This window comes from Astatotilapia calliptera, chromosome 6 (genome assembly GCF_900246225.1).
Source record: "Astatotilapia calliptera chromosome 6, fAstCal1.2, whole genome shotgun sequence".
Taxonomy (NCBI): Eukaryota; Metazoa; Chordata; class Actinopteri; order Cichliformes; family Cichlidae; genus Astatotilapia; species Astatotilapia calliptera.
This window is the reverse complement of record NC_039307.1, coordinates 26,346,680-26,373,597: the sequence shown is the minus strand read 5'-3', so window position 1 is coordinate 26,373,597 and position 26,918 is coordinate 26,346,680. Positions and strand designations below refer to the sequence as shown.

Sequence of the window (26,918 nt, the reverse complement as noted above, 5' to 3'; positions counted from 1 at the left end):
CTGAGGAGCTACAGAGGAAACAGCTAACAGTGCTAAAAATAGAAAGAAATACAAACCAGTGTTCCTATTTTTGGCTCTGATTTTCATTTAACACTAGAGGACCAATTAGTGGAAGACTGAATGTTAAGAAAACTGCTTTATTTCATAGACTTGGTTTTAGCAAGCTAAAGTAGCTAATAGTAGCTAAAACAGTCAAGTCTGTTAAGTTTAGAAAATTTTGTGTTTGCTCCCTAGTTTGAATTCTCAGTTTGATTTTTTCCTAACATAACTGCAGTCTTTGCATTTGGTTGTAAATGTGTTGTCATATTGGATTTGGCTCCCCATTCATATGCTATGGTTAAGCTGCTAATGATTAGTTTATCATTAACCATCATTCACAGGTAAAATTAAAACATATATGAATGTCAAGTATGGGGTGATGCTAAGAGTAGACAATTTTAAGAATAGAGTAAAGGTGAAGCTTCAGTAATCAGTAATTATTCAGATTATGTAATTCCGAATTATACAGGGTGCCACGCCTGTCAGCTAAGAACAGGAAAGTGAAGCTACAATTCACTCTTGTTCACCAAAATTGGTCAATAAAAGGTTGGAAAAACATTGCCCGGTCTGATGAATCTTGATTTCCGCTGTAACATTTGGATGCAGTGATGGATCCTGACCTGTATAAATACATCATGGTTGTGGTGGTGTGTAATAGTGTGGGGGATATTTTCTTGGCACACTGTGGGTCCCTTAGAACCAACTGAGCATTGTTTAAATGCCACAGCATACCTGAGTATTGTTGCTGATCATGTCCACCCCTTTATCAGCACAATGTACTCCTCTTTCAAAGGGTATACTGATTCTAGCAGGATAACACACCATGTCTCAACACTCAAATCATCTCAATCTGTTTTCCTGAGCGCGACAATGAAGTCACTGTAGTCACATGACCTCCGCAGCCTTAATTCAATACAGCATCTTTGGAATGTGGTGGAATGAGAGATTGGCATCATGTAGGTACAGCCAACAAATCTGTAGCAACCATGTGATGCTATCGTGTCAATCTGGAGCAAAATCTCTGAGGAATGTTTCCAGCAACTTATTGAAACTATGCCACAAAGAATTAAGGCAGCTCTGAAGTCAAAAGAGGGTCCAATAGAGTAGTAGCAAAGTGTAACTAATGATGTAACTAACCCCAGAGCTACAGGTCGGCTGAACACAGCTTGTCCACAAAGAAAACAAACCTACCTGAGGTGTCAGTAAAAATCTGCAGATTGTTGTATTTTGGTGTTTTTTTAATCCATTTATTTTTTTATGATATGCTTCCTACAGTACCATAGCAGATCTTGGGGTTTATTCACCTGCCAACAAAACACTTGCTAACAGAGTAATAAAACATGAAGCAGTTGTGAGCAACACTCAGGATGATCCTGGATCATTTATGGGGGAATCAAGCTTAGCTTTTTTCTAATAAATTTCGACTCAACAGGTAGATTCTACATCAGGTGTTTTACTCTTTGACATTTCACTTTTGCGGTAAAAGCTCCAAATGGTTATCAAAATGGTTTAAAAGTTAAATATTATTGTACAAATATGAAGATTACCCCTGAAAACGTTGGGACAGCAGATTTGGAGTCACTGCTAATTATATAAAATGTCAAACTAACAAAAATCATTTTATAACATAGACGTGAGCACAACAGATTTCACAGCACAGCATGTTAAGGCTCACCTGGGGACTTGACTGGGGACTGCGTGGTGGAGAAGTGGGCAGGTCGCCTTGCTACATAACAGAAAAAAATACAATGCAGAGCATTCAGCTTAATGTAACATCTCTCAACACTGCACACAATCTGCTCAGAAACTATGGCCAGTTTACATTTAAGCTGCTAAATAATCATTGCCTAACCTGTTACAGTCTTATGTTGGCTTTAGTCGAATGGGATTTTTTTTTTTTTTACGTGTGAAATATTTTCATACATACTATATGCTGTAATAATTTGCAAGCCAAGAACTGACTTTGCCTGCATGGCAGACGTATGAGGTGGGAATCACCACACATTTTTATAGACTATTATTTTTAAAATGATTGTGCAACACGTGCCTCCTACCTGCACTGGGGGACTTGCTGCGCCGTGAAACTCCAGGGCTTTTAGCCGTCCGGTTTGGAGTAGCAGAGCGGCTGTATGACGACTTTAGCACTCTGCATTCTGGGAAAACAACGCAGTTAAAGTCACCACAGCATTCAAACCACTAATGATACTCCCTGGAGTCTGTGAACCAGGACAGAACTTGTTTGTTCATGAAAAACTGCACAGGTTTACAGATTTGTGCATATCAGTACCTGCTATACACCAGCCTTTCATAACTGACTGCAGTAATAGATAATCATTTTGTACACTCTATTTCTATTGCAGTCCAACACATACATTCAAATCATCCAGAGTGCAGTGTGACCCATAATGTATATCAGCAGATGCAGAACCTGGAGGAATAAAGCAGTTCTAGCTATGAAATAAAATATTAAACAAAATCTTTTTCCAGGACCAACAAATATAGTTTCCAAACTGATTTGTGCTTCATGACTTAAAAGCTAACCTGCTTACATCCGATTACCCACTTTCCTCTCCTCAGTCACATGGTGTGTCCTGGACCTATCTTCTGTACTCTCAGCAGAGTGCAGTGTGCCTTTTTATGTACCTTCAAAGACCTAATTCTTACAAGTGGAGCACAGCAGTCTAAGTGGGACAAAAGCTCTGAACTATAACTGCATACAGGCAAACCACCATCAGTTAACGTGTAGTGTGTCAGGATATGCCTCCCTGTTGTTAAGCCAACCTGACCAAACAACACAAATATCAAACAGGATGTCAGTATTTTGGACTGCAACTAAATTAAACTTCCTCTTCTTCCCATGAGGTTGTTCAGTCTTGGCTGAAGTTATGTGCAGCTATGACAGTGAATGCATGAGCTGATTATACAGGTCATATCCTCTAAAGCTTTCTGCATAATAAAATACAGAAATATGCAAGACGTGCCTAACTTATGTACAACACATACAGTACAGAACATTAAAGTGGGACTTTTACAAACACATGGACTGGACATGCCATTCAAAAATTAAAATAAAATAAAATAAAAAACAAGAATGCAACCTTCTTCCCTTTTTGACAAAAAGGATGTGTGTTTAAAATATGCAACACCATTTTCAATTTATTGAAAACCCAGTTTGACAAAAGCTGGGAGGCTGTATAACATGTAAATTTAAAAAAAAAAAAAACAGAACGTGATGATTTGTAAATCTCTGAACTCCATATTTTATTCACAACAGAACATAGAAAGCATACCAAATATTTAAACTAAGACATTTTACATTTTCATGAAAAAATGCTCCGGATGCTGAAGAAGTAAAAAGTGAAAGAGCAGCCAAAGCTTATTTAAAATGGACTTGGACAAAGTGGTAAACTTTTCAGCAGTTCAATGAATTGAAATGTGAAATTCTTTTTGAAAACATGGATGTTGCATCCTCTGGCTTAAAGGCGAACGAAATCATCGAGCTTGTTTTTAGGACTCCGTTCAAAAACCTGACTGCTGGCCTATGGAATTAGTATCTTGAACATGTTAAAAGTCATATACAGTTTTTAGATGAACAAACACTCCCATCCAGATGATGCCTTTTTCAGGGACCTTGCATATTTAAGCAAGATAATTCTAAAACGAATGCTAATTTATTACAACAGCATAGCTTCATAGTAGAAGAGTCCGGGGTGCTGAATCAGCCTCCTGCAGTCCAGATCTTTCCCCAGTTGAAAACATTTGACATTACATTTCTTAAAATGATACATTTTCTCATTTGATATGTTTTCCATGTTCAAAATTCCAATCAACAAGAAATCACATATGGCATTGCACGGGAAAACACACAGCATATCTTGATGTCAACTTTTCAAAAGGAAGGAGTGTTTCATGCAGGTGCAGGAGAACAAATAATGGGTTAAGAATGTCATGCACACACATGACACACACATATATACAGACATATGTTTGGTTAGTGTTAGTCAGGCCTACCAGTTGTAAAGGCTGTGGAAGCCTTACCACTGTGATCCAGCACAAAGTCGTCTTGGGCATAGCGAAACTTCTCTGGTCCGCACGCTATGAAGACATCATCATCTCCGAAGAAGTCCTGCAGGCAAGTAATCTGGAGACAAAACAGTAAATATTAAGGAGTGATGAAAAATGCGGATATCACATTTTTCAGATCTAAATCCTCATTGAAGTATTGATTTCCACACCATTTAATCTGCTTTAGCCTGCGCCACTGCAAACCACTATGCAACCCACATTTTCACACTATGCCTGAGTATTAAATACCTTTTCTGTTCTGTATGGATCTTGCTGCCACTTTCCAGATATACACAACTACAGGCCAATTATAAATAGCAGATGGAAATAACAGCGCTCTTTTGAATGCCGTGACCCTGACTGAACAATGTTTGTGTCTTGCATCAACTGAACTCATCCAAATCTAGAAGAAGTTAAGAACTGTTATGAGTAATGATTTATTACATTTATTACAGTAAAAGATACAAGATGCCTTTTAAAACAAGCTGGATTTCCCAATTCATCCTGCCAAATGTGCCATTTCCAGAAACTTCATTAGCTCTAAGTTTAGTAGTAATTGTATTTAGTAATTTAGTAGTAAACCAGAACAGGTTTTAGCTACACGTTTAACTGCAGTGCTTTTAGATCTACACACTGTGCAATCAGCTAAATAAAACAGGCCAACAAGCACGACAAGGTCAGAACCTCTCCTGACACCCAGAATACTGCAGAGTTAATGCAGAGTCTTGAGAGGGAAGCAGTACAGTTCGAGGTTGTGCCGCAGGGTAATTTCTCTTCCTTCTTCTATTCTGTCTCACACCGTGGTCGTCATTTTCTCTGCAGCTCAGAGCACTTTTTGTTTTACACCCACCACCACCCACCCCTGGAGACGGAAACAGAAGCTACTTTTAAGCTACACTGAGTCGTGCCCATACACACACACACACACACACACACACAATCCCTCTGTTGCTGTAGGTGGACAAGTAGGAAGATAAAGGAGCAAAATATCCCTTCATTATCCCTCCCACCACTGCATGCATGTGTGCCCACTCGCTGGCAGTCATGTGAGTTGTGTCCACACACACACAGACACACACTTTTGCAAATAAGAGGTGGGGTACTGCATGGCTAAAGACTGTGGGCAGATGGATCCTCTAGAGGAGATTAGGGGTTGACACAGCGGGGAAAGTGTATTTGTGTGTGTGATGGCCGACAGAGGAACAGGTGGTGCAGAAAAGCAGAATGGCCACTGAAGAGGGTTAAATTTTTTTTTTTTTTAAAAAGCAGAGATGGAAGCTGACATAAAATAAGTTAGAAGTGGAGGAGGAGTAAAAACTTACAATGATGAAAAGTATAGTGTTTGACATAAATTCATAAACTCAGTTACTCGTGTATTAGCAATAAGTGAGACGCACAACGTGTCTGCAATCAGACAGTCTGAGTTCAGAATGAAAAATTCAGTATCTGTGACTTTCTTATAGTGAATGCAATTTCTTTTCAACTTTTATGACAACCAACGACCTCTTTTACTGGCAAAACTGAGGAGCAGTGCTGCAGTGTAAGCACAGGTGTTAACACCCGCCCCAGGGAGCGTCCGATGCGTGTCAAAAATGGACTGTGGTGAACTACGAACTCTCACGCTTCTGCTGCATGAGGATATTGGATAACGTTTCCACTTGACCTCTGACCTTGATCCTCATGCCCTGCTGTTTCCTTCGGTGTGCAGACATCATGAGTGATGACACTTTGCTGCATTTTTGCTGTGTCATTTGTTTAAGGACAACGTGAGACAGCAAAGCACAGACTGCTGAGGTGAGCAGCGAGCACCGTCCTCTGGCAGGGGAGCCACGAACTGGGATGACATCAGCAGCGAGAGGGCTTTAGTGACCGCTTATAACAACAGTTTGTCATTTTGTGAAACGCTGTGGTGGAGACTCAGTTCATGTGAATTTTCTCACCATACTCAAACCTGTTGCACAGTCCAGTAAACTCTTTAATCACAGGCTATTCAGCTTAAAATGACCTTGACAGAATTGTTCTACCTCACTAATTCACGTGTTATATCATAAGCAAACAAGATACACATGTCAGTGCCCTTGGAAGCTTGTGATATTATTTAAATATTGTCTTAGAGTTTAACTTTAACGGAGTAAGGAGAGTGGCTGGAGTGATATTTATTAATATAAACATCTTGCATCAAGCTAATATAATAAAAAAACAAAACAAGGCTAGCTTTTGTACCATGTTATAATAAAATTGTGATTTTCATTTACTATGTAGTACAGCTGTGTGACTGCAGCACTTCGGATGTAAAATAGCTGCCTCGCTCCGTGTTGGCAGCTCACTGAGACTGGCCAATTAAAATCAGCGGTTCTACTTGGTGGACAGGAGCTAACCATCTCCTGGCTGCAGCTTCAAACACACGAGGTACAGATAAATGTTCTCATTTAAATGTCATGCATGCAAACAATAAGCACATTTCACAATATAGAACTACAGCCTCACATTACATGATGCCTCTTTTTCACTTGTGCAAAGAGAGTGGATGATAAATTACATCACAATAACCTAAAAATTTCAATCTAAAATTGAAATCTGTGCCTTAATGCCCCAAGACCTACTTGTCCCATGTGCCCTCTGAGGCAGTGGGCTTATTTATGAAGAAGGCAGACTGGAATATTATACATCACTGTTGAAAAGGCTCGTGGCTGCACACTCATTTGCTTTCACCCCTACGCACTCTGCAAGGCTAGCACTGCTGGGGCCTATGATAAAGTACTTTTCAGCTGCTCTGTGACGCCCGGGGGGAATGCAAGGGAATTGAGACAAATTGTGGCTGTATGGATACATTTTAAACAGGCATAAAAAAAAAAGAAGAGGTCAAGTGGTTAAGAACTTAAGTTAAAGAGCAACGGAGGTTGTGTTCTGTGTTTGTATTGATTTTCTTTTTTAAATTGAAAGCAGTTTAGAAATTTATTATTTATTTGCAATTTATTAAAAAGTGACTGACTTTATATGAAATAAAAGACCATGAAAAGTCAATTAAAGAACAGTTTATTTAATATTTGGACAGTGCATCGTTGTATGATGTGAGTCAGAAACTACACAACGCCAACCTATAATATCACTTAGTGTATTATAAATCAGACCATAATTTATAAAATGAAGTCATATTAGATCAGATTAGGAATGTTTACTAACTGAAAACTCCGTTAATTTTCCTCACAGACTTCAAAATAACTTCTTTTTTTTTCAACCAGTTTAAGTTTAAGGCAGTCCTGCATTGACTTTACTTTCACACCATCATCTTTCTTCAGCACAGTGATTGAAATACAGGCTTTTAGATTTATATCAAGGTTTTACAAAAGTATTCTAGGACTTACAGGTATTTTTTTATACATTGCCTCCCATTACCAGTTGTTCATAAGTAACTGGACAATTCACTGAAAAACTGTTCCCTTGTAATGTGCCATGATAAACTAAGCAGATGAAAGACCTGAAGTTGACTCGAAGTGCTGAACGTCAATCTGGTGGTTTTTAATGGAACTCTCACTATGAGGTCCAAAGAGACGTCACTGCGAGTAAAGGAGGCCATCATTAGGCTGAAAAACCAAAATCAACCAATCAGAGAGATAGCAAAAACTTTAGGAAGTGGTCAGATCTACAATCTAAAACATGCTTAAACAGAAGCCATGCACTGGCGAATTCAGAGACCTGGAAGATCCCAGAAGACAGCTAAAGTGGATGATTGAAGAATTATTTCCTTGGTTAACAAAAATTCCTTCGCAAAGTTAAATTCCTTCGCTAAGTCAATGCTCTTGAGGGAATATCACTTTCAAAGCCTACAATCAAGAAACGCCTTCATGAATGGAAATAAAGAGGGTTTACTGCAAGGTTGTTAAGGCCAGATTAGCATTCGTCCAAAAACATTTAAAAAGCCCAGCACAGTTCTGGAAAAGGTGAAACCAAGATTAACTTTTACTAGCATGATGGGAAGGAAAAGTATGGAGAGGGAGAGAAACAGCTCATGACCTGAAACATACCACATCATCTGTGAAAAATGGCAGAGGCAATGTTACGGCACGTATAACTGCCAGTGGAACCAGGGCACTAGATTTAGATAGAAGTACCAGGATGAACTGTGATGTGCACAAGGCCATACTCTCTGCTCAGATTCAGCCAAACACTGCAAAACTGATCTGACAGTGCAAATGGATGATAACCCAAAGCATACTGCAAAAGCAACCTAAGAGCTTCTTAAGGCAAAGAAATGTGATATTCTTCAATGGTAAAGCCATTCACCTGATCTCAACCCAACATAGCATGCATGAAGACAAAACTGAACGCACAAAGACTCACAAAGACACAAGAACTGAAGGTGGCGGCAGTAAACGCCTAGAAGAGCATCTCAAAGCAGGAAAGTGTTTGGTCATGTCCAGATTTGGGGGAGTGGTCCGAGTGGTCCTAATTTCTGAACAGTTAATGCAGTACATTTAATAAACTCCTTAAATTTAATTCAACCTGCACATTGACTGCATATTGACTCATTGTTTTTAAAGTCCTCTGTGGTGGTGTACAAATGTAAAATTACAGGACATCTCCACAGTTTAACAGAAGGGACCACTAGAAGCAAAAGTAACACAAAATTGCTTAAACTAAAGTCAACCAGCAGCTTGCTTCAGTGATGCAGAGGCTGATATGAGGATGTGCGTATGCTGTAACATCACAGCGGGATGTCGTTACCAAAGCACACTTCTAAGAAGACCCAGGTGTTATAAATCATATGAAAGAACTGCACAGAGTGGCCTGAAGATGAGACAGAAAAGCAGGCAATTTACTGACAACAGTAAAAAAACAGTCATACTAATCCAATCAGCTGCTCCCTCCTCTGCCTGAGTCTCCTGCAGTGCCTGATGTCAGCATTACTTATCTGTTGAATTTTTTAAGTTTCTTATAAATGAAATTTCTCACTGAAATGTGAAAGTGCTAAATATTAAAGCTTAAATACATTTCATATCACATTATAAAGCAGGACTCACAAGCTGAGTATGTTTACACATGGGATTATTTCCTCAAACACAAGGAAAACGTTGGAATCATGAAATGGAGAGCATAAACGTCAGACTACATCGACCATGTTTGCCTTTGCTCCTGTCAGCCACTGCCAGGATAAACAGCCAATGGCCGTCTACTGCCAGCACTGTCCTGTAGGGCCTGTCTTGGCCAATCAGTGAAGTGAACTGTTTGCAGGGTTCGGTATTGGCTGGGTGACATGACTTGAGGGTAAACTTGGTTTACCCTCCAAGATGGGACACTCCCCCTCCTCCCAAATGTCTGACCTTCTCTTACCCTCACCATCAGTCTGTCCTCCGTCCTGTCTGCTGTATTTTCTGCCCGGGTAAGCTCAGCAACAGCACAAATACGTGCCAAGGGCTTAACATGTTTGGATAATTCAAATACAATAACAAGCGAACAGTCTTGATTTTCAAGGCATTCAAAAGGGTTTTAAAGCAAGGAGGGAGAATTGTCTTCTCTTGTTTTTACAGAACAAAAACAACTGAAATAGAAAATCAGCAATGAACAAAACACACACGCAAAAAAAGCATAAAAAGGGAAAACGACAGCTAGAATTACTCCATCCGTATATGTAAACCTCATTTACCCACAGACCTTGCTTAAATTCTCACTTAGAGTGTTACTTACTTAAGAATTTGCTGATAAGTAGATGCCCATTAAGTTTGTCAGGGGGATGTCTGAGCTAAAGCCAGCCTGGTTATTAACACTGAACTCTCAGACAGAGGCAGCTCCCTGAGACAGTTTAATTCCTCTGGATTAGAGCAGTGAATCTCAGACACGTGTAACAGGCAGCACAAGCAGCGTGGAAATGAGCGATGAGAAATCTAAGCCCATCATTAACTCACGCCAAAAGTGATACAGCTGGGTGACAAATGAAAGTTAAAAGAAACCAAACCAAAGTGAAGTATTAAGGAGTTGGGCCACTACATGCTGCCAGAACAGCTTTAATGCATTTAAATCACACAGAATGCATTTGTATTGATTTGCAATGATCATTCCTCAAAAAGAACAAGTAGATCAAAACCACTGGCAGCAAAATTTCATCTATTCATCTGACCCTGTTAATATTTACATAGGCATGTACTAGCATAATAAATATACAGGCAGAAAGAAAGACAGTGTGTGGGAGTTGTGCTTAATTGTTTTTATGAAGTCTTTTTCGCTCATTCAGGTGTGCAGAGATTTCACACTTAAAGACAAAAGCAGCACAGTACCCACTGAAGTCATTTGTAGAGCAGATCAGAGGAACTCCAGCAGCCTGCAACATTTCGCCCTATCACACATTACACAGCTGTCTGGCTTACTGTCTTCCTCTCTTCCAAGAGATATTTGCACAAAGAGACTCATAATCACATAACTTCAGGCTGTCTAAATGTACCTTAGTGCTCCACTCTCTATATGCAAAAAGAGCTGTGCAAGTAAAATGGAAACATTGTACAAACATCCAAATACAAAGGTTCAAAGGAGCCCCTCCTGATTACCCTTCAGAATTGCTGAGGGGCTAAGAGATGCTGGTTGCCAGTTAACATATCCTGAGTTTTAATAAATCAGTAAGAGTGCTACATTTAGACCGGCCCAAAATATTAACAACACCAAAAGCTCCAAGCGCTCTTAAGCCAGTGAAAGAAAAGACTTGAACATCAAGAACAAGCACAGACTTCCGTCGCCTGGTTGACTTGGACAACTGATCTGTCCTCAGCTAAACTCAGCTAAAACTTGCTGTGACTCTCCTTGCGTGATTAAACTCGAGCAGACAAACAGTGTGTACTGTGATTTGTGATGATGCCTAACCATATCATGATGTCAGCTCCTGCTGGGGGAGCGAACGGCCCGCTGCAAAGAATGGACGAGGGCCAGGCTTCACAAATAAAACAAAAACAAGCAGTTGAAATCGCACAACACACAATGGATGCACTCCCCCTCTATGGCCTCCACACGCTTTGCACAGCTGACAGCCCGCCCGCCACCCCCACCCAGCACCCCGGCTCTCTGTCGTCTGGCAGCCTTTTGTCTTCCCGCTTGTTCAGTCGGTCCTCGTGAAACATAGAACAGGTACTCTGGTGTCATAACTGCAGTGACCGTGCTACAAGTTGTCACGAAAGCTGGGAACAAAGATTGATTCCAAGTATCCAAACTATTGTTAAGTTATTGCCAAAGCTTCGTGCTTGTCTATCAGTGCCAGCTTTGTTTACTCAAAGTCAAGTCAAATCTACTCGCAAACAGGAAAGCCGATACAATTCTTGGCACATGAATCCCCAAATGAAAAACTGGAGCACATTTTAATGAATCCTCATCTTAGTGTGGTTTACACCAAAAATGCACGGCCACTAAAGACGCACACGGAGAAACTAAACACATTCAAACAGCTAAGACATCGTCAATTAGAAGACAACACAAGTGCAGCATAACAAAATGCACAGAAAAACCACTGAAATGCTGTTTTATTAAGAAGCTGCCTGCTTTCAGTGTGCCAATAATCTATAGTCTGTACTCTGTGAGGGGAAACTGCTTTAAATTCAACTTTGAAAAAGCAAACTGAACAAGTATCCCTCTTCCACAATGAAAGGACTGCAATCCACTAAACTGACAAAAAAAAAAAAAAAATCAGATTTACTAGCAATATAGTTTGAATAGCCTGATTTTCTAGTAAGGATTTGGCAAATAAAAGGATAATTCAAATAATAACATATTGTCGAGCCTAGCAGAGAGCACTCCTGGTTGGATGGTGTCAGTGCACTGGCGTCAGATGGTGCTGTATGCTAATGACAGTACAGAACAATGGGTGGGCATGCAAATTTCATGGCTGTTGACCCAAATGACGGTGTTTAATCCAGACTGTGTGCTGACAACAGCTCAAGCCTGACAACCAGATGAAACCCTTGTGTGGCCTTGCCTCTAGCTAGTCAGAGATGGAGGCAGTCTTATTAATCTATCTCTAACCGCAGCAAGTTTCACCGTCTTGCAAGGAGAATGTGCAAACAACAAGATATCAGCACCTTCAATGTGACAACAGGGTGAGAAGAATTCGGACAGCTTAATGAATGCAAACCCTTTAACTGCTGGCACAAGATAGTAGTGCCGCACGGCAAGACCTGGGCTGCTGGGATAATGGGGACAGGAGGCCATCATCATTAAGACCATGTCATTGGAGATGATGCCAAAGTGCATCAGTGTCACAGTAACCACATATATGTATATGCACCAAAAACACAGCAGTGCATGAATGCACTCTTTCTATATGTGGCACAAACGGAGCAACTACTTGGAAAGTTGTGAGCAATTTTCGCAAAGGAAGAACTCTTAACTCAATATTGAGGACAACACTGACATTTTTATGCAGTGCGCTGCAGTTGAGAAACTATATTTCTTTTTATGTCCAAAACAGCTGGTTACCAGAAACCCGATCTTTGTTGTCAAAGCTCTGGAAAGATATAAAGGGGGAAATGGGCCTGAAAGGAAAAGTACATTTTCATTGCTGCCTTCAAGATATCAGTAGAATCTGCCTGTTGGGAAAAAGTAATCATCATAGTATTTGTCCCCTATTTACCGCCTCTTACTTTATTAATTTTATTTCCCCCAGTTTTTTGTTTTTTTTGCCTTTGCTTCCTAATGTACTGAACTGCATTTACTAATAATTGCTCCTGGGTGTAGAAATTAAGTTGCACTGGCATGAATTGAATGCACAGCTGCAGCAATAACGCTGGATTAGTTTACTTTTTTTATTACAGTAATTTGTGTCTCCTCTTGCATAGCTCTATTTTCCCCCCATACACTTTGCACCTTTGTAGATTTATGAATTACAAATTAATAATTGTGCATCATTCGTGTCTGTTTACTGACAAAAATACACAGATTTGTGTTTTGTTGACATAAACAGGGAAATATCCTTTCAAATGTTAAATACAGAAACAGATGTTGGAATGAAGTTTTTCTGTATACTCCCTTCTCATAGGGCATCATCGGTTATTTAAAAAGAAAGAAAGAGTGCAGTAGGGATAAAAAAACAAAACTGTTGTGCATGATTTGTTTTAGTCTGCTGGGAGACGTCCCAGACTGTGAGCCTGCTGCTCTTGCACAGCATCACATCAAATTCTTTGTGCCCTGATAAACTGCAGCGGAGTTGAAGGGCTACAAGTGACCTTCAGTTGTTGTCATGCACACTGCTGGAAAAATGCTGGAGCCCTAATGCACTTAACAGTTAAGGAAGCCAGTTTTTACCCATCAATTTATAGAATTTCTGCTTCGTGGTTGCTCTTATAGATTTTTAAAACTATCAGCCATCTTCTGCATCTTTAGATTATTATGGATGGATTCGGGATCCTCTGTATCCCATTAGTTAGTGCAAACATGTAAAGAAAATAAGACTGTCCAGTTACTAGTGCTCCCATTTCCCCCCCGCTCCTCAGGTTACTGTGTGTACTGACTGACAGGAGCTTTAAAGATTTTAGAGAGACGAGCATTTGAGTAGTCTAAAGGTCAGGTTCTGTTTTCAGTCTCTCAATAGCGAGCAGACAAACCGTTATCCTACAAACATCATTAAAAGAAGTATTAAAGGCAAATGCATTTTAGGATTTCTATCATGTGCACGGGCAGAGAATTATGGAAAAGGGAAATATATACATATATATCATTACAGAACACAGATTCCAGTTATCTTTCCACTGATTGAAATCACATCATTGACTCCAGGTACAAAACAAAAAGTCCTTTTTGTTAGTTGACAAACCTGCTCATCGTCTATATCCCAGACAGACCTCACAGGTCATCAGGTTCAAATCTTTTAACTGTTAACCCAGAATCAGATCCAAGTGGTCTTTGTGGTCTGGAACAAGCTGCCTGCTGATCTGAGATCAACTGCGTGTGTATTCAAAATCAGACTCAGAACCTCTTTAGTCACCCAGGCTTGCACTCATTAGGCACTGCTGATCTGATTTTGTCTTCTTTGTTAAGCACCGTGAGCCAACATGCAATGAAACGTGCTATATAAATAAAATTGCTATTTTTATTACTGTTCATTAAAATTTCATACATATTGCTTTCAGTAAGACCAAGAGCACAACGGCTATTTCAATGATATACACTCACTGATCACTTTATTAGGTACACTTTGCTGGTACCATGTTAAGAAGCATCAGACCAATTCTGCAGGTTTATCAGCTGGACATCCATAATGTGAGTCTCCTGTTCAACCACAACCCAAATGTGCGTTATTGGATTGAAACACTGTCATGTTCAATAAACCAGTTTGAGATGATTTGACCTTTGTGACATGGTGCGTTACCCTGCTGGAAGCAGCCATGTGGCCATAAAGGGATGGACATGGTCAGCAACAACACTCAGGTAGGCTGTGGTGTTTAAATAACGCTCGGCTGGTATTAAGGGGCTCAAGGTTTTGGTTAACCTGTGTGAACTGTAGCCTCAATTTCCCTTTCTTAGCTGACAAGAATGGCACCTAGTGTGGTCTTCTGCTGCCGTCGCCCATCTGCTTAGCCATTTAGAGATACAGCTTGAACATTATAGTTTGGATATAACAGAATGAATTTTGCGTGGTCAAGAAAATCTCAGAATATGTTGAACAAATTTAAGAACTAAGACCTTTTAAAAATAGATGGTCGTGACTTCACACTCCTCTGTTTTTAAAAAATCTAATCTGGCACCGAATCTGCCCTGAAACTTTGCAAATGACAGAGAAAATGTAATCGATTGTTCGCTCACAACAAAAGAAGATTTTTTCCCCCTGTGGAAAAATTGGATTTCTCACCTATTGATCACTAATGCTTTAATAGCTGTACCACACCCTGGCAGCCTTTCCTCACTTATCATGTGTCAGGATCACAAAGGGTTTAAGGCTACATCGGGGAAAGGCAGGGAAACTCTGGACTGGACCTAGATTTTCAAAATCACAATAGCGCCGATAACATCAGACAGCATTCTGTGCTCCATTAACTATTCACAGTTTAGCATTTGAAATGGGTATAGCCAAGACAGCCAGCGGTTAACACCATCTCAGCATAATGAGCCCTTTTTCTTACCTTTCTGAGCTCTTTCTCAGCAACAGACTGAAGTTACCTTAATAGTTTCTGCCTGTAAGCATAACTCTGTACAACAAGAGGTCTGTATTAGTTTTTGGCAATGCTAATATTTACACTTACTTCATCCCATGATTGGCTCTCTGTGTGTAGCTCATAAAGGTGACCGGCTCTCTGTGTGCAGGTCAGCTGTGTCTGCTGCCTGCGATCAGGTCAGGTCACGTTTGCCTTTCGATTCAGTCGTCTTCTTCTCTGCCTTTACCGTTAAATTACAAAGAAACTAGCAACCAGCGTCACATGAGACAGCAGAGTGCCTATTAATTAAATCATTCCTGTTGGCTCCCAGCATAGTGTTTGTCCTTAGTCCTGATATGAAAACTTTGGGGTTTGGAGTAATTTGGCTACTACTGCTATTTAAAAACTCTGTCTGCAGGATATGTAGCAAAGTATGCATCCCAGTTGAGCAGATGGTGTGGAGCTGAGTGGCATCTTTGCAGTAAGCTGCTGCCGAATTTGTTAAAACATGGCAGGAAAGTTAAAGATCTGCGTGCCTGAGATGACCACGTCTCAGTCCTTTCTTGCATCACATAGCTCCAGAGGTAGTAGAGACTGTTGAAAGAAAAGTATTTTGAACAGTCGAAGCCCTGTGCTTCTAATTCTGTTTTATATTTCAATCTTTGGCTATAATATGAGCAACCATGATTGGCATATATATGCATATAAATAACAAAAAGCACAAAACTTTCACTTTATTTAACCGCTCCATCGTGTTTTCCTTTTTAATACAGCTCACAAAACATGCAATATATACTTCAGGAACATGAAGAATACTGAATCTATCAACGTTTGAGTCCTAAAAATGTGTATCAGCCCAAAGATGTCCAGCATCAGGCTCTAGTTTACAATTCATTCATTTTGTCACAGGGACTTTTATTTGTCTTTGCTACTTCTTCTACAACTCCCTTGAATACGTTCTCTATGATTTACACGCAACAAAAGCAAACTCAGGGACTGCAGGACTGTGCCCAAAATTAATGAATGCATCGATTCGACAGTTTAGACAATTAAAATAGGAAAATCTTATTTTCTGCCTGCCCGGTCAGCTTTGAGATGTAAAACAGGGTTTTCTTTCAAAAGCAGCAGCTGATTCTGTTGGCCCTGATAACCATGATCTACAATTAACATTCAGTCTGAAGAGGAGCTTTGACTCGAGGAGGGAGAGTGGACAGAGACATTTTGTGAAAGGCCCCTTACTCACGAAAAAACATCCGTGAACACAAACGCCCTCAAACACACCTGACAGCTGCACTGTAACCCTTCCTTCCAGCTTGTAGGTCTAATCATTCGGTTGTGGCCAGGGCGGGGGCTCTGTGCGAGTGTGAGTCCATCAGCGGGTGGGAGTCTGCAGACCGGGTGGCTGGTACCCCCGATTTGATTTTGGAGGAGCAGATGGTCGGCTGCTGCTGGAAGGCATTCGGAGTGTTTGCGTGTGTTTATGGGTGTGTGAGTGACTGAGGAAGGAGCCTTAGAAGTGCTTTTTATAGAGGCTATGGGGTTCAGACTAGAAAGATATTCACATGAACTACTAATATACATTCAGTTGCCAGTTTATTAGGCAACCGCATATTATTGTAGGGTTTTTCCCTTACGATATAAAGCGCCTCGAGGGATTTGATGCTATATAAATAAAACTGAATTAAACTGAACTGAACCTAAAACGGTGCTGCAGTAAATCCAACTTTTATGGGAGTTCTACTGTTCAGTTTCTGTTTCTGTGTGAGAGCCGTGACCCTTCTACTGTGGATTCACGAGAAGCCTGTATCTTACAATGCTCTTGAATTGGACTGCATTAAAATAATATAACTCTTTAATCCGTCCATCACACTTATGGGACTGGGCATTTTGGAATGCATCTTTAGAGTAATCAAATACAGCTTCTACTGATGAAGTTTTAGATATGTGGCTTTCAATAGATAGATAGTGTAAAAGAAATGGCCACTGTAAAGTCTCAGATCAAGGACGATTCAAATCTTTAAAGGCTGTGTGGTACACAAACCAGGAGAGATGTAGGCATTATCAGAAAATCATCATAAAAGCTGTTAACTAAGAAATCACAAGGACCAGGAGAAATACTATGAAAACCCAACTAGCAAGTATTACCAACATGATCTGGATAATATTCTGGTTAGAGCAATCAACTCACTGCATACAGTCAGTGTGTCAGAAAACTGAACTAAGACCAGCAGTAAAATGAACAGCAATGGAAAAACCTTAAAGAGACTAAAGAAACAATGACTTTAAAACAGAATCAAATGCTCCAGCACAAACACATTTCCAGTGTTTCCACTAATAAATGGGACTGAAACACCACATTTTATTAGCTAAATAGCATATTTGCACCTCACAAACTTTGGAGGTTTTAATACTTTGAATTGACCAACATTACTTTTAATAAAAGACCTAACTCGTCTATATATAGCGCTTGCCAGATGGATGGATTTATACTCCACCAAAGAGCAGAAACCATCTGTTAAAGGAAGCTAAATAAAAAGACTACTGCATCCACAGGCTGGTGCAATGTGATCATTAAGACGCCTGCGGTGAATATCTAAGGAAGCTAAACGACACACTTGTCAACATAAATTGTGTAATGTGTCATCTGTAATGGATAACCTCAAAACACTTACAGAGTACATGTTGTGAGTCACTATTACAAATGATTTATTTATGGTTGAAAAACATAAAAACCTAAAGGGGAAACAAGATTTTTCTAGTCAGTCAGCCAATCGGTGATTTATTAGAATCACTGCCGTGAATGTTGGGCTGCGACTGATCTTCAGTTTGATAAAATAATATATTCGACTGACGTGTCGTTTGGTTTTTTCCCCTCGGAGTGAGAGCAACGCTAAATTATATTGTTATTTTTACTTTTGACCACATGACATATTCAGTGCACTTGTGGGCATGACTAAAATGTCAGGCTTGAAAACACCTTTGAGTAAGTATAGTCTGTGCAAGCTGTGACAGCGCCATCATCATCTCTGTCCACCCAGTAAAGGTTTTGCTGGTACAGACAGTGTTTGCGGGTGCTGTTTTTGATGTTTTCCTTTAGAATAAATATAGATTGGGACATTACGGTTCAGTTTAAAGCACCACTGAACACACGGGCCATTCCCACAACACTGACATCGGCAATTTCAGTTTCACCCACTTCCACCACAAGTTACATTTACACAGACATTGTGGACTTTAACACAGTGCCTCATTCTGGCAAACTGTATCAGCATGGTTTGGGGTAGAGCAATCATTTGAACACTCTGCCCACCTCTTGTGATTTCAAATGATTGGTGAAAGCATTAGCTCTCAACACTGATCATGAGTTCTAAAGTGCACAAATGAAGCTCCATAAAGCTCCATATCTGCTTCTCCTGATCTGGAGCTTAAAAAGCCTGGAATAAACAGCTGGTTTGCATGGCTGGTCTACTTGGAATCTCTCAAGGGATGGAAGTAGACATATCAAGGCTTTATGTCACACATATGGAATCTGTGTTAGGTGGGAAGTCTGCTAACCGAATTCTTTAAAGTAGTTTTCAAATATGAAGAAGCTTTTTTCCCTTTTTTTAAAAAAATCCCTGTAAAAACTTTTCATTGTTAAAGAGGGAAACTTCGAATTTAAGTTGGAGAGCATCCGCTACAGGGAGCTCTGCATGTCTGATTTGGAAGATTTTTATGCCCCTTCCTGATGCAACCCCAAAGGGATACGTGGCTCCTCTCTGAGTCAAACTGGGGAGCTTTCGCTTGGTAGGCGAGGCTTCAGTCTAAAATAATGTAAATAAATACAGCAATGTTCTGGATGCTATTATATAATCTTGTCGAGTCAGTGTTTCTGTGCAGTGCTGGCCTAACAGAAAGGATGCTTTGCTTGCTCTGTCAAAGGTGATAAGGATCACAATTCTCATGAGTCAATTTGTCCAGACTGTCCAGCCCAGAAAGATTCCCATCAGCTCACAGAAAACAAACATCAGCTGGTTTGGTTGTCACACTTTCAGTCCCAGTTAAATTTTTCTTTTTCCCCACTCACCAACACTTTTAAAGCTCAATTTAACTTAAACTGTTACCAAAGAAATTCATTTAGTGATTTTGTACTAAAATGGACAAAGCATGCTGACATTTTTGTAGTCTTTGACATAATTCTGTAATCAACATCCCTGTGTGAGTGGAGCTGATCGTTAAAAATAAATAAAATGCAGTTTAGCTTCACTAAAAATGCAAAACTCCTAGAGCTCTATCAGTTCAGTAGTTACAGTAATTAAGGTTTCACTTTCTAAATGCTTAATTCCAGTAAACTAATTTTATGAAACCATGAGTTGATACATTATTTGTTAGATTAAAATGTGCATCAATCTATTCCAGTATAGGCCAAATACAGGATTTCACAAAAATCTTTATCCTCCTAATTTTTTTTTAATTTTGCTAGGAAAATGGGGGAAAAGTGCAGTAAGTACAAGAGAAATACAGTATATATAGCAAAAACAGAATTTGTACAATTGTGAGTAACTTGAAAGTCAACATTTGGTGTGAACACCTTTATTCTGCAACACACCCTGAACTTTTTTAGCAAGCTATCCTTTAATTTTTAGGAATAGTTCTCCAGGCTTCTTGAAGGACATTCAAAGCTCGTCTTTGGATGTTAGCTGCCTTTTATTCTGTATCAATACGATCCCACAGTTCTTTATTAATGTTGAGCTCCAGGCTGAAGGAGGCTGATCCATGACTGTTGGTGTTCCATTGTGTGTTTTTCTATCCACGTAAGCTTTTACTGGACGGCCAGATTGTTTGGAATCATTGTGATACTAAAAAACGAAGCTCTTGCCAATTAAACACTTTCCAGATGGTACTGCATGGTGGATCAAAATCTGATGGTACCTTTCTCCAACACCCCTAGCTGAAATGCAACCCCAAACCATGACGGAGTCTCTCCACTGTGCTTTACAGATGCTGAAGATACTCACTGTCCTTCTTCAAACAACATCATAGCGCTTCATAGGTCAGTGTCAACTGGCTTAACAAAGACTACAAGCAAACACATTCCTCTGAAAATTGTCAGGTACAAAGACTGGTTCTCTGTCTTAACTTCAACCCTGAAATCCACTGAATCATGCAACAAGATGAGTGTTCTATAAATGTATGTAACATCTTACATGTGACAAACATACTTTGACTTAGTTCTCTGAGCACATTTCACACGAACTCTTCCAACATGCATCACAAAATACAAACATCACAAGAACAGACTCGGGAACAACTTCTTGTCCAGCATCATAACAACAATGAATAATCTGTGTAATAATCACAGCCATGTACAATATTTCAAATGATCAGAAACTCTGTGCAATATTCTCATTATTGGTAAATTCACTGTGTAATACTCTTATCATACTCCTCTGCCTAGCATTGCCTCATTTGTTACCTCGTTATCTTACCCCGTTAACTTGCAAATACTTTTTATATTTAGTACTTTTTATATTTTCTGTGAGAATGACAGTTTGTTCATGGTCAGATGAGATGTCAGCGTAAATATTTTACACGGGGGCCACCATGTGTTGTAGCTCACCTCATGTCTGAACACCAGAATTTCAACATGTGCCCCAGATGGATAGCATTATAGCATAAATAGTCTCATGTGGTACAACCAGAGCACAAGGTGGGGATACCATACTGATGGATATGGCACAAGGCCTTAAAGCCAAAGTGTATCCATTACTGCTTTGTTGAAATAATATATGGGCGTAGAATTATGTATGGGTGATTAAACTGACTTTAATTATCTGGACTGCTGACACAGCTGAAACCTATAAATCGCGGCGGTTTTTAGAGATAAGCTCAGCTTTGCTCCATCTGGTTCCCGTAAGCACATTAGCCAGTTTCATCTCATTGAAAACAATATGTTTAACTAGCTCTGGCTGTTAAGTTATGCAACTGTAGCAAATAAAATCACCACACAAACTAAAACAAGAACAGGTCATAGTTTGTGTAGTAATTACTGGAGCTGGTGTCCACACAGTTAAAGGCAGTTTAACATGATGTAGCGCAAGTTAAATAGATATTCATCAGACCTACCTGCTTGCCTTCCAGTGTGTACAGTCTCCTCACTGCGCCAGAGTCCAACTTGATAGCGTCTGTGATGTCGGTGAGCACCTGCTCGAAGGAGTGTGCAGTTTTCTTATTGAGCAGTATCCGAACGGCCTTGCGGGGCTTGACGCCGCTGCGGATGACTGTGACTAACTTGGGTTTGATGAAGTCCTTAGATTCCCTCTGCAGCTCACTCTTCAGCGGGAAGAGAGACGGGAGGGAGCGCGATGTGCTGGTCTTGCTGCCCACTGACCAGTTGGGGTTCACGTTCTTGGTGTAGTCGACACGTCGGAAGGGTTCATTGGAGGCGCACACGTAACTCTCTCCTGCAGGAAGAAATGAGGTGCTGTAAAGAGAAGCTAAACACTGGCGCATAAAGCTCAAATAGCCACGTAAAGAACTCAAGTCATCAGTGGGAGGAAGTCCTGCAACAGGTGAGATGGCCTCATCATTACCCTGACATTAACATTACTGCATCACTCTGGGATTATAAGGAAACTGTGGCAAGCTCTTGCTAGGATCAACACATACCTTTAAGGAAAAAAACATCTGTGTGTACATTTACCAAAGAGAATGGCTGAGGTTATTTTGCTATTAATTGCACACTAAAGGACACATACGTTGCACAACATCGACCATAGCATGCCTTACTAAACACTGCTCCCATATGGTGAATAACAAGGAACTGACAGTGTGACGCTGTTCTTCTCTCTCCCTTCCAGCTGCAGGGCTGCTTTATTGGCCTTCCTCCAAAGCAAAGCGTTTTGCTTTATCAGCCAGCATTCCAGTTTAAACACCCAGCACGCAACTGTTTCTCCTTAACAAGAAAGTCGTGATAAGTACGGGAGCTTGGTGGGTGAACAAAAACCACATCAAGAATGTCTGGAGATTGTTTTGAAAGTGCTGGATTTGTGCTTCCCTGCTGCCGGTCTGTTCCAAATATGAGTAAGAGCTGGAAAGTGACAAATAGTGTCTGCAAGTACCAAAGCCTCTCTCAGAAGCAACTTACTGCATGCTCAACTTCACGAGAGATATTCGGCTTTATTTGAAAGAAATCTTGTTCTAGGAAACTAGATAATTACAGGGTTACTAGGAATCAGCATGTACATACTAAGAAACCGAGAAATAGATTATTACTCATGGCTGCATCTGTGTATGAATATAAGAACCACAGTGGCTGGCTCTGTCCAGGGAATCCCAGTTAAGTAGCAGGAAGAGTAATCCTTTACATACCACAAAAACGTATTTGTTCAAAACTTAAAGGAAAACTTTTATTTGTAGGATATGTTCAGCATATTTTTCTCACCAGTTCATCTGCTGATAAGAAATCAATCCCAACACTGACATTTTGGTTACTGGATTTGTGTCAGAACAAGCAAATTGAACTTCAGCGTAAAAAGGCCAACTGAGACACCGCGTCCCAGGATACCAGGTTTTATTAAGCCTGCAATTAACCAAAGGCTAATTAAAAGGCTAGGCCACAGCTGGAGGGGACTGAGCTGTGGTTGAGCACCGAAACAAAATATATAACCGAGGCTGCCGTTCATCTGCAGGGAAATGACAGAACGCTGACATGCCCTCAGACGGTGCGCGGTGACAGGTCTATTCCCCGACGTCCCACGGGGATGTGATCGGAGCCCCAGCCACCCGCCGCTGGCTGCTGTCCTCGTGTGAACAACAGATGAGGACAGGCCTGACGGACTGTTTAACCAGCCCAGCAACTTTTACGAGGTGACACCAGTCCAGCATGACGTCAATAAACAGCCACTGTTATTACTGTGATAACAGAGTTGCTGTCACAAAGAAATAAAGTGATATAATAACTGCAAAAAGTATGAGGTCATGGTTCTCCGATTTATACTCACAATGTTACAAAGAAAGATCAACTTTCTTTAACCTTATCAGACTGTGGCCTTTACTTCACACTTGAATTTCAACTGTCAATTTGAGTTTTTACATTTTACATTTACATTGTTTCTATCATCCTAAAGGGTTCATATTGTCACATTTTACAGAAACATGTAGCACACGTCTGTCATGAGAGGTGTGTATTATCAGTAAAGAACTGTTTCTAAGTCATGATTTAAAACTCTTTCAGCCATTTCTCTCTGCTGTAAAATACAAAATATTTTCCCTAAGGCTCAAATGCTTTAGTATCACAAGCCAATTTGAACACCGACCATTAAAAGGTTTAATTTCCCCATGAGGTTCAAATAAAGACCCTCTGGTGCCCAAACTTGTTATTGCCCCGACTAGAATTCCCTTTGTCAGCATGCTACGGAGACCCACTGTAACCTGCAAAGCTCCTTCTAAACCCATTTCAGGATTGGCTATAGCGGTTGTTTTCCACAAGCACAGCAGTTCGAGTCGACTGGTTGGCTCTGTAATCCCATCTAGTCATACGAGGTGCACATGTGAATGGCGCCTGATTGGGTTTTCACACAAAAGAGCCCCAGCAAGCCTCAATCAATGGATGCAGACTGCTGAGCTGTGCAGTAATGTTTGCTCTCTTTGTCCATTAGATGGGTGTGTAAAAATCGACAATATGGCCCACCTGCAATCTGAGCGGCTCAAGGAGAAATTAAGCAGTCAACAAACATGCTTACCATTGACCCAGGGCATTATCATATCCTGAAATTCCCACCTTAAAGGGCCTGTCTCTTCAAACCAAATCATAAATGGAATATTTGTTCCTATTGGAATAATAGGCCCTATTTGGTGAGATTAGGAAAAAAAAAAGACAGAAAAGCAATACAATCAAATCAATGGAGGCCAAATGGAACGAAGTATTCTTTAAGTATTCATTTTGGGGTTATTTAACCGTAATAACAAGGTTGACTACAGCAAAAACAACACAAAAGGACCTGCTTTATTTTCCCCACTATGTGGGCACTCGTACATTCAAACACTTGTCCTAATACCAAAATTCTTCTGCATACACCACCAGAACAGTCATTTTGGATGAACTGCCCATTGAAATAAAATCACTGGTTATGTGAGCTACTGAAGTAGCACTGAGGGGTGAAGTCAGTGCACCAAAACAACCTTGGTGCAGTTTGTTAAACTACTGTTGCTACAGAATTTAGATCAGGCACTGGCCTAAATCTTCCCCAGTCTCTGGAGGGACAGAGTAAAGCAAATGAGTGCAGCACAGACTGAAATTTAGGAAGATGTGAGATGAAAATAGGATTAATAACTTCAGTAAGAGGTCAGTGGATCCTAAGTGAGTGTGAGGAGCAGTAATAGAGGACTGCAGTCAGGTCACAGTGCAGACAGTGAACATGAAGATTAACTTATTACTGAGAGGCCACTCTCCCTGCAGAGTAAACAGCACAGGGAAGAAGGAGTAGGTAGGAGAGTATATTCTATTCGTTTCTGCAGTGAGTGACCAAATTTGTCTAGGGGCTCTTTGACAAGATGAGTACAGTTCTCCATATAGAAGGATTACAGGAACAGTTGTTACCACTTTTTGTAGTAGTATTCACGTTTATCTTATGAAAAAAATGGACAGACAGGGGATGGGGGAGGGCAATTTTATCCTACAAGCCCCAAGGCTGAGCTCAATCAACTGCAAAAGATTTTAAATGCCAGTGAAGCCAACAAAATACATACGTTCACTCACTTACTCACTTATCCATTCATTCATTTCCAGGCAGGGGTGTATTTAGTGAAACACAGGGCACTTTCACGCCCACAAAAGCTCACAAATAAAGTAGGCGTTAGCTGGGAGCTTGAGTCCAGCTGAGATCAGTGGGCAGCGATGCACATTTTGCAGAACAGAGCATTACTGAGGAGGGGTCTGTATGCTTGAGTGCATGTATGGCACTGGGTCAAACATGTTAGGGCGGTTACGTCAGTGCATATACAGCGATAATCTATATCGCTGCACTGCATCCAATGGGTTTAAGTGCAGCAGATATTTGGAACAGAGTCAGAACTTTCCCAATTATGTTGTAAAAGCAGGGCAAGGAGCCAACTCTCTAAATATAATTTGCTTTGTAAGTTTTCAGGCAACTTAATCAATATTCAAGACAAAAAAAAAAGTAGCTTTTAAACGATAAACAGCATGTCTGAGTCGATGCACATTAGGCCACCGTTGATCTAATCTCAAGTACTGAGCTCCTGTCATCATTTGCGGTCACGCAAAGTGATTGTTGAAGGCTTCATCCATCATCGATCTTACCCTCTACTAACTCATCCAGGCTGGTGATCTTCCTGCCCCCATCCAGCGTGTACAACGTCCGGACTCCTTGCGGAAGGTTGACGTTGTCTGACAGGGACCGTGTGAGCTCCATGAGCAGGGCATCCAGGGATCTGAATCGGTCGTTAGACACGGCGTACACCAAACCTTTGAAATACTTGTCACCATTGCGATAAAAGCGCACCTTCCTGGCCTTTTTCTCGGAGGTGAGGGACTGGAGAGTGCGTGTGCGGTAGAAACTACAATGCGCACTGTGCGCGGGGCTTGGCACCAGCCCGTTACCTCTAGAACCACATTGAGACCCGGAGCCCGAATTGGTCCTCGGTGGCCGGTGAGGCTTGTCTCGTTCCTCAAAGTGTTCAAATTCAATACTTCTGCTTAGCGACATGTCGTCTCTCACTTTATCTGAACGCTGCTCCAAACAGGAAACCAACTTTTATACAGAGAGAGAGAAAGAGATGAGGGATCGATGAGCCAAATGAAGAAGGCAGCCTACACGTGTGCGTCTCCAGTCTCCACTTTAAGCCTGCTATGCCTACCTTAAGCAGCACCAACAGTTTCAAAATGAGAGGGGAAAAAAGAGAAAGTCAGGATGTGACCTCTCAGTCCGCTGAATCTTATCAGATCGATCCGTTAAACTGATTCATCAACCGTCAACAAAACACAGCAGGAGTAATAATCCAGACGTCAGCTCGAGATGAGATATCCGGTTGAAAATGTGTCAAAAAACCGGCAGCTGTGCTTGACAGACATCGTAGTGGATCTCTGTTATCTCACAAACAGCCACGAAATGTTAGAAAAGTTCGGCACGCCGCACTGAAGCCGCCTCCTCCTCGCATCCTTTCCTCTAACTGGTCGTCGGCGCAGGCTGTCAAATCAATGGATAATGAGACGGAGGAGGAGGACGCCTTCCGCATCTCCGGGTCCTAATGCTGTCTATTGTTCCGTTCATGCATTCAAGACCCGAACAATGAAGTTGAGGTTTTACATTCCGGCCAGATGACCTCAGACTGAGGAACCGTAAGAATGATACACGCCCTCCCCCGGAGAGCGAGAAAGTACATTCTTAGCTGGCCTGAGATCAGTACAGCACAGCTACCAAAAACATATCGCCAGTTATGTATTTTATATATTACCTTTAATTTACAATTAACCCCAAAGACATATATCAACCTTGTGTATTTAAATTGCAGCATATATATCAGATGATACCATTAATTAACATTTGCTCATTCTCGCTCATTATGTGTTTGACACACTTTATTAAAGGCTGAAATCAATAGCATAATATAATATAATATAATATAATTTCTTTCTTTCTTTCTTTTTCAAGAAGAAACTTGGGGTTTCTAAGCTTTATCTTAGATACATAACAGCGATTAAACCATTTACAG

General features: G+C 40.6%; 1 protein-coding gene across 6 annotated transcripts in view; it reads right to left on the bottom strand.

Moving 5' to 3' along the window:
* Nucleotides 1–26,549, bottom strand: part of dclk2a (doublecortin-like kinase 2a) — a 43,785-nt gene extending 17,236 nt beyond the window's left edge. For 2 of the 6 annotated variants that reach the window (XM_026171375.1, XM_026171378.1), the window contains exons 1-5: nt 25,507–26,548; nt 21,312–21,649; nt 4,051–4,180; nt 2,094–2,192; nt 1,715–1,765 (exon numbers count right to left, since the gene is read on the bottom strand). In XM_026171375.1, coding sequence (XP_026027160.1) covers nt 1,715–1,765; nt 2,094–2,192; nt 4,051–4,180; nt 21,312–21,649; nt 25,507–25,912 — 1,024 coding nt within the window. In that variant the 5' untranslated portion in view covers nt 25,913–26,548. Of the gene's footprint in view, nt 1–1,714; nt 1,766–2,093; nt 2,193–4,050; nt 4,181–21,311; nt 21,650–25,506 lie in introns of all 6 variants that reach the window. The other 4 variants (XM_026171373.1, XM_026171377.1, XM_026171372.1 and 1 more) reach the window with 4 other exon arrangements.
* Between the last annotated feature and the right edge of the window lie 369 nt (nt 26,550–26,918).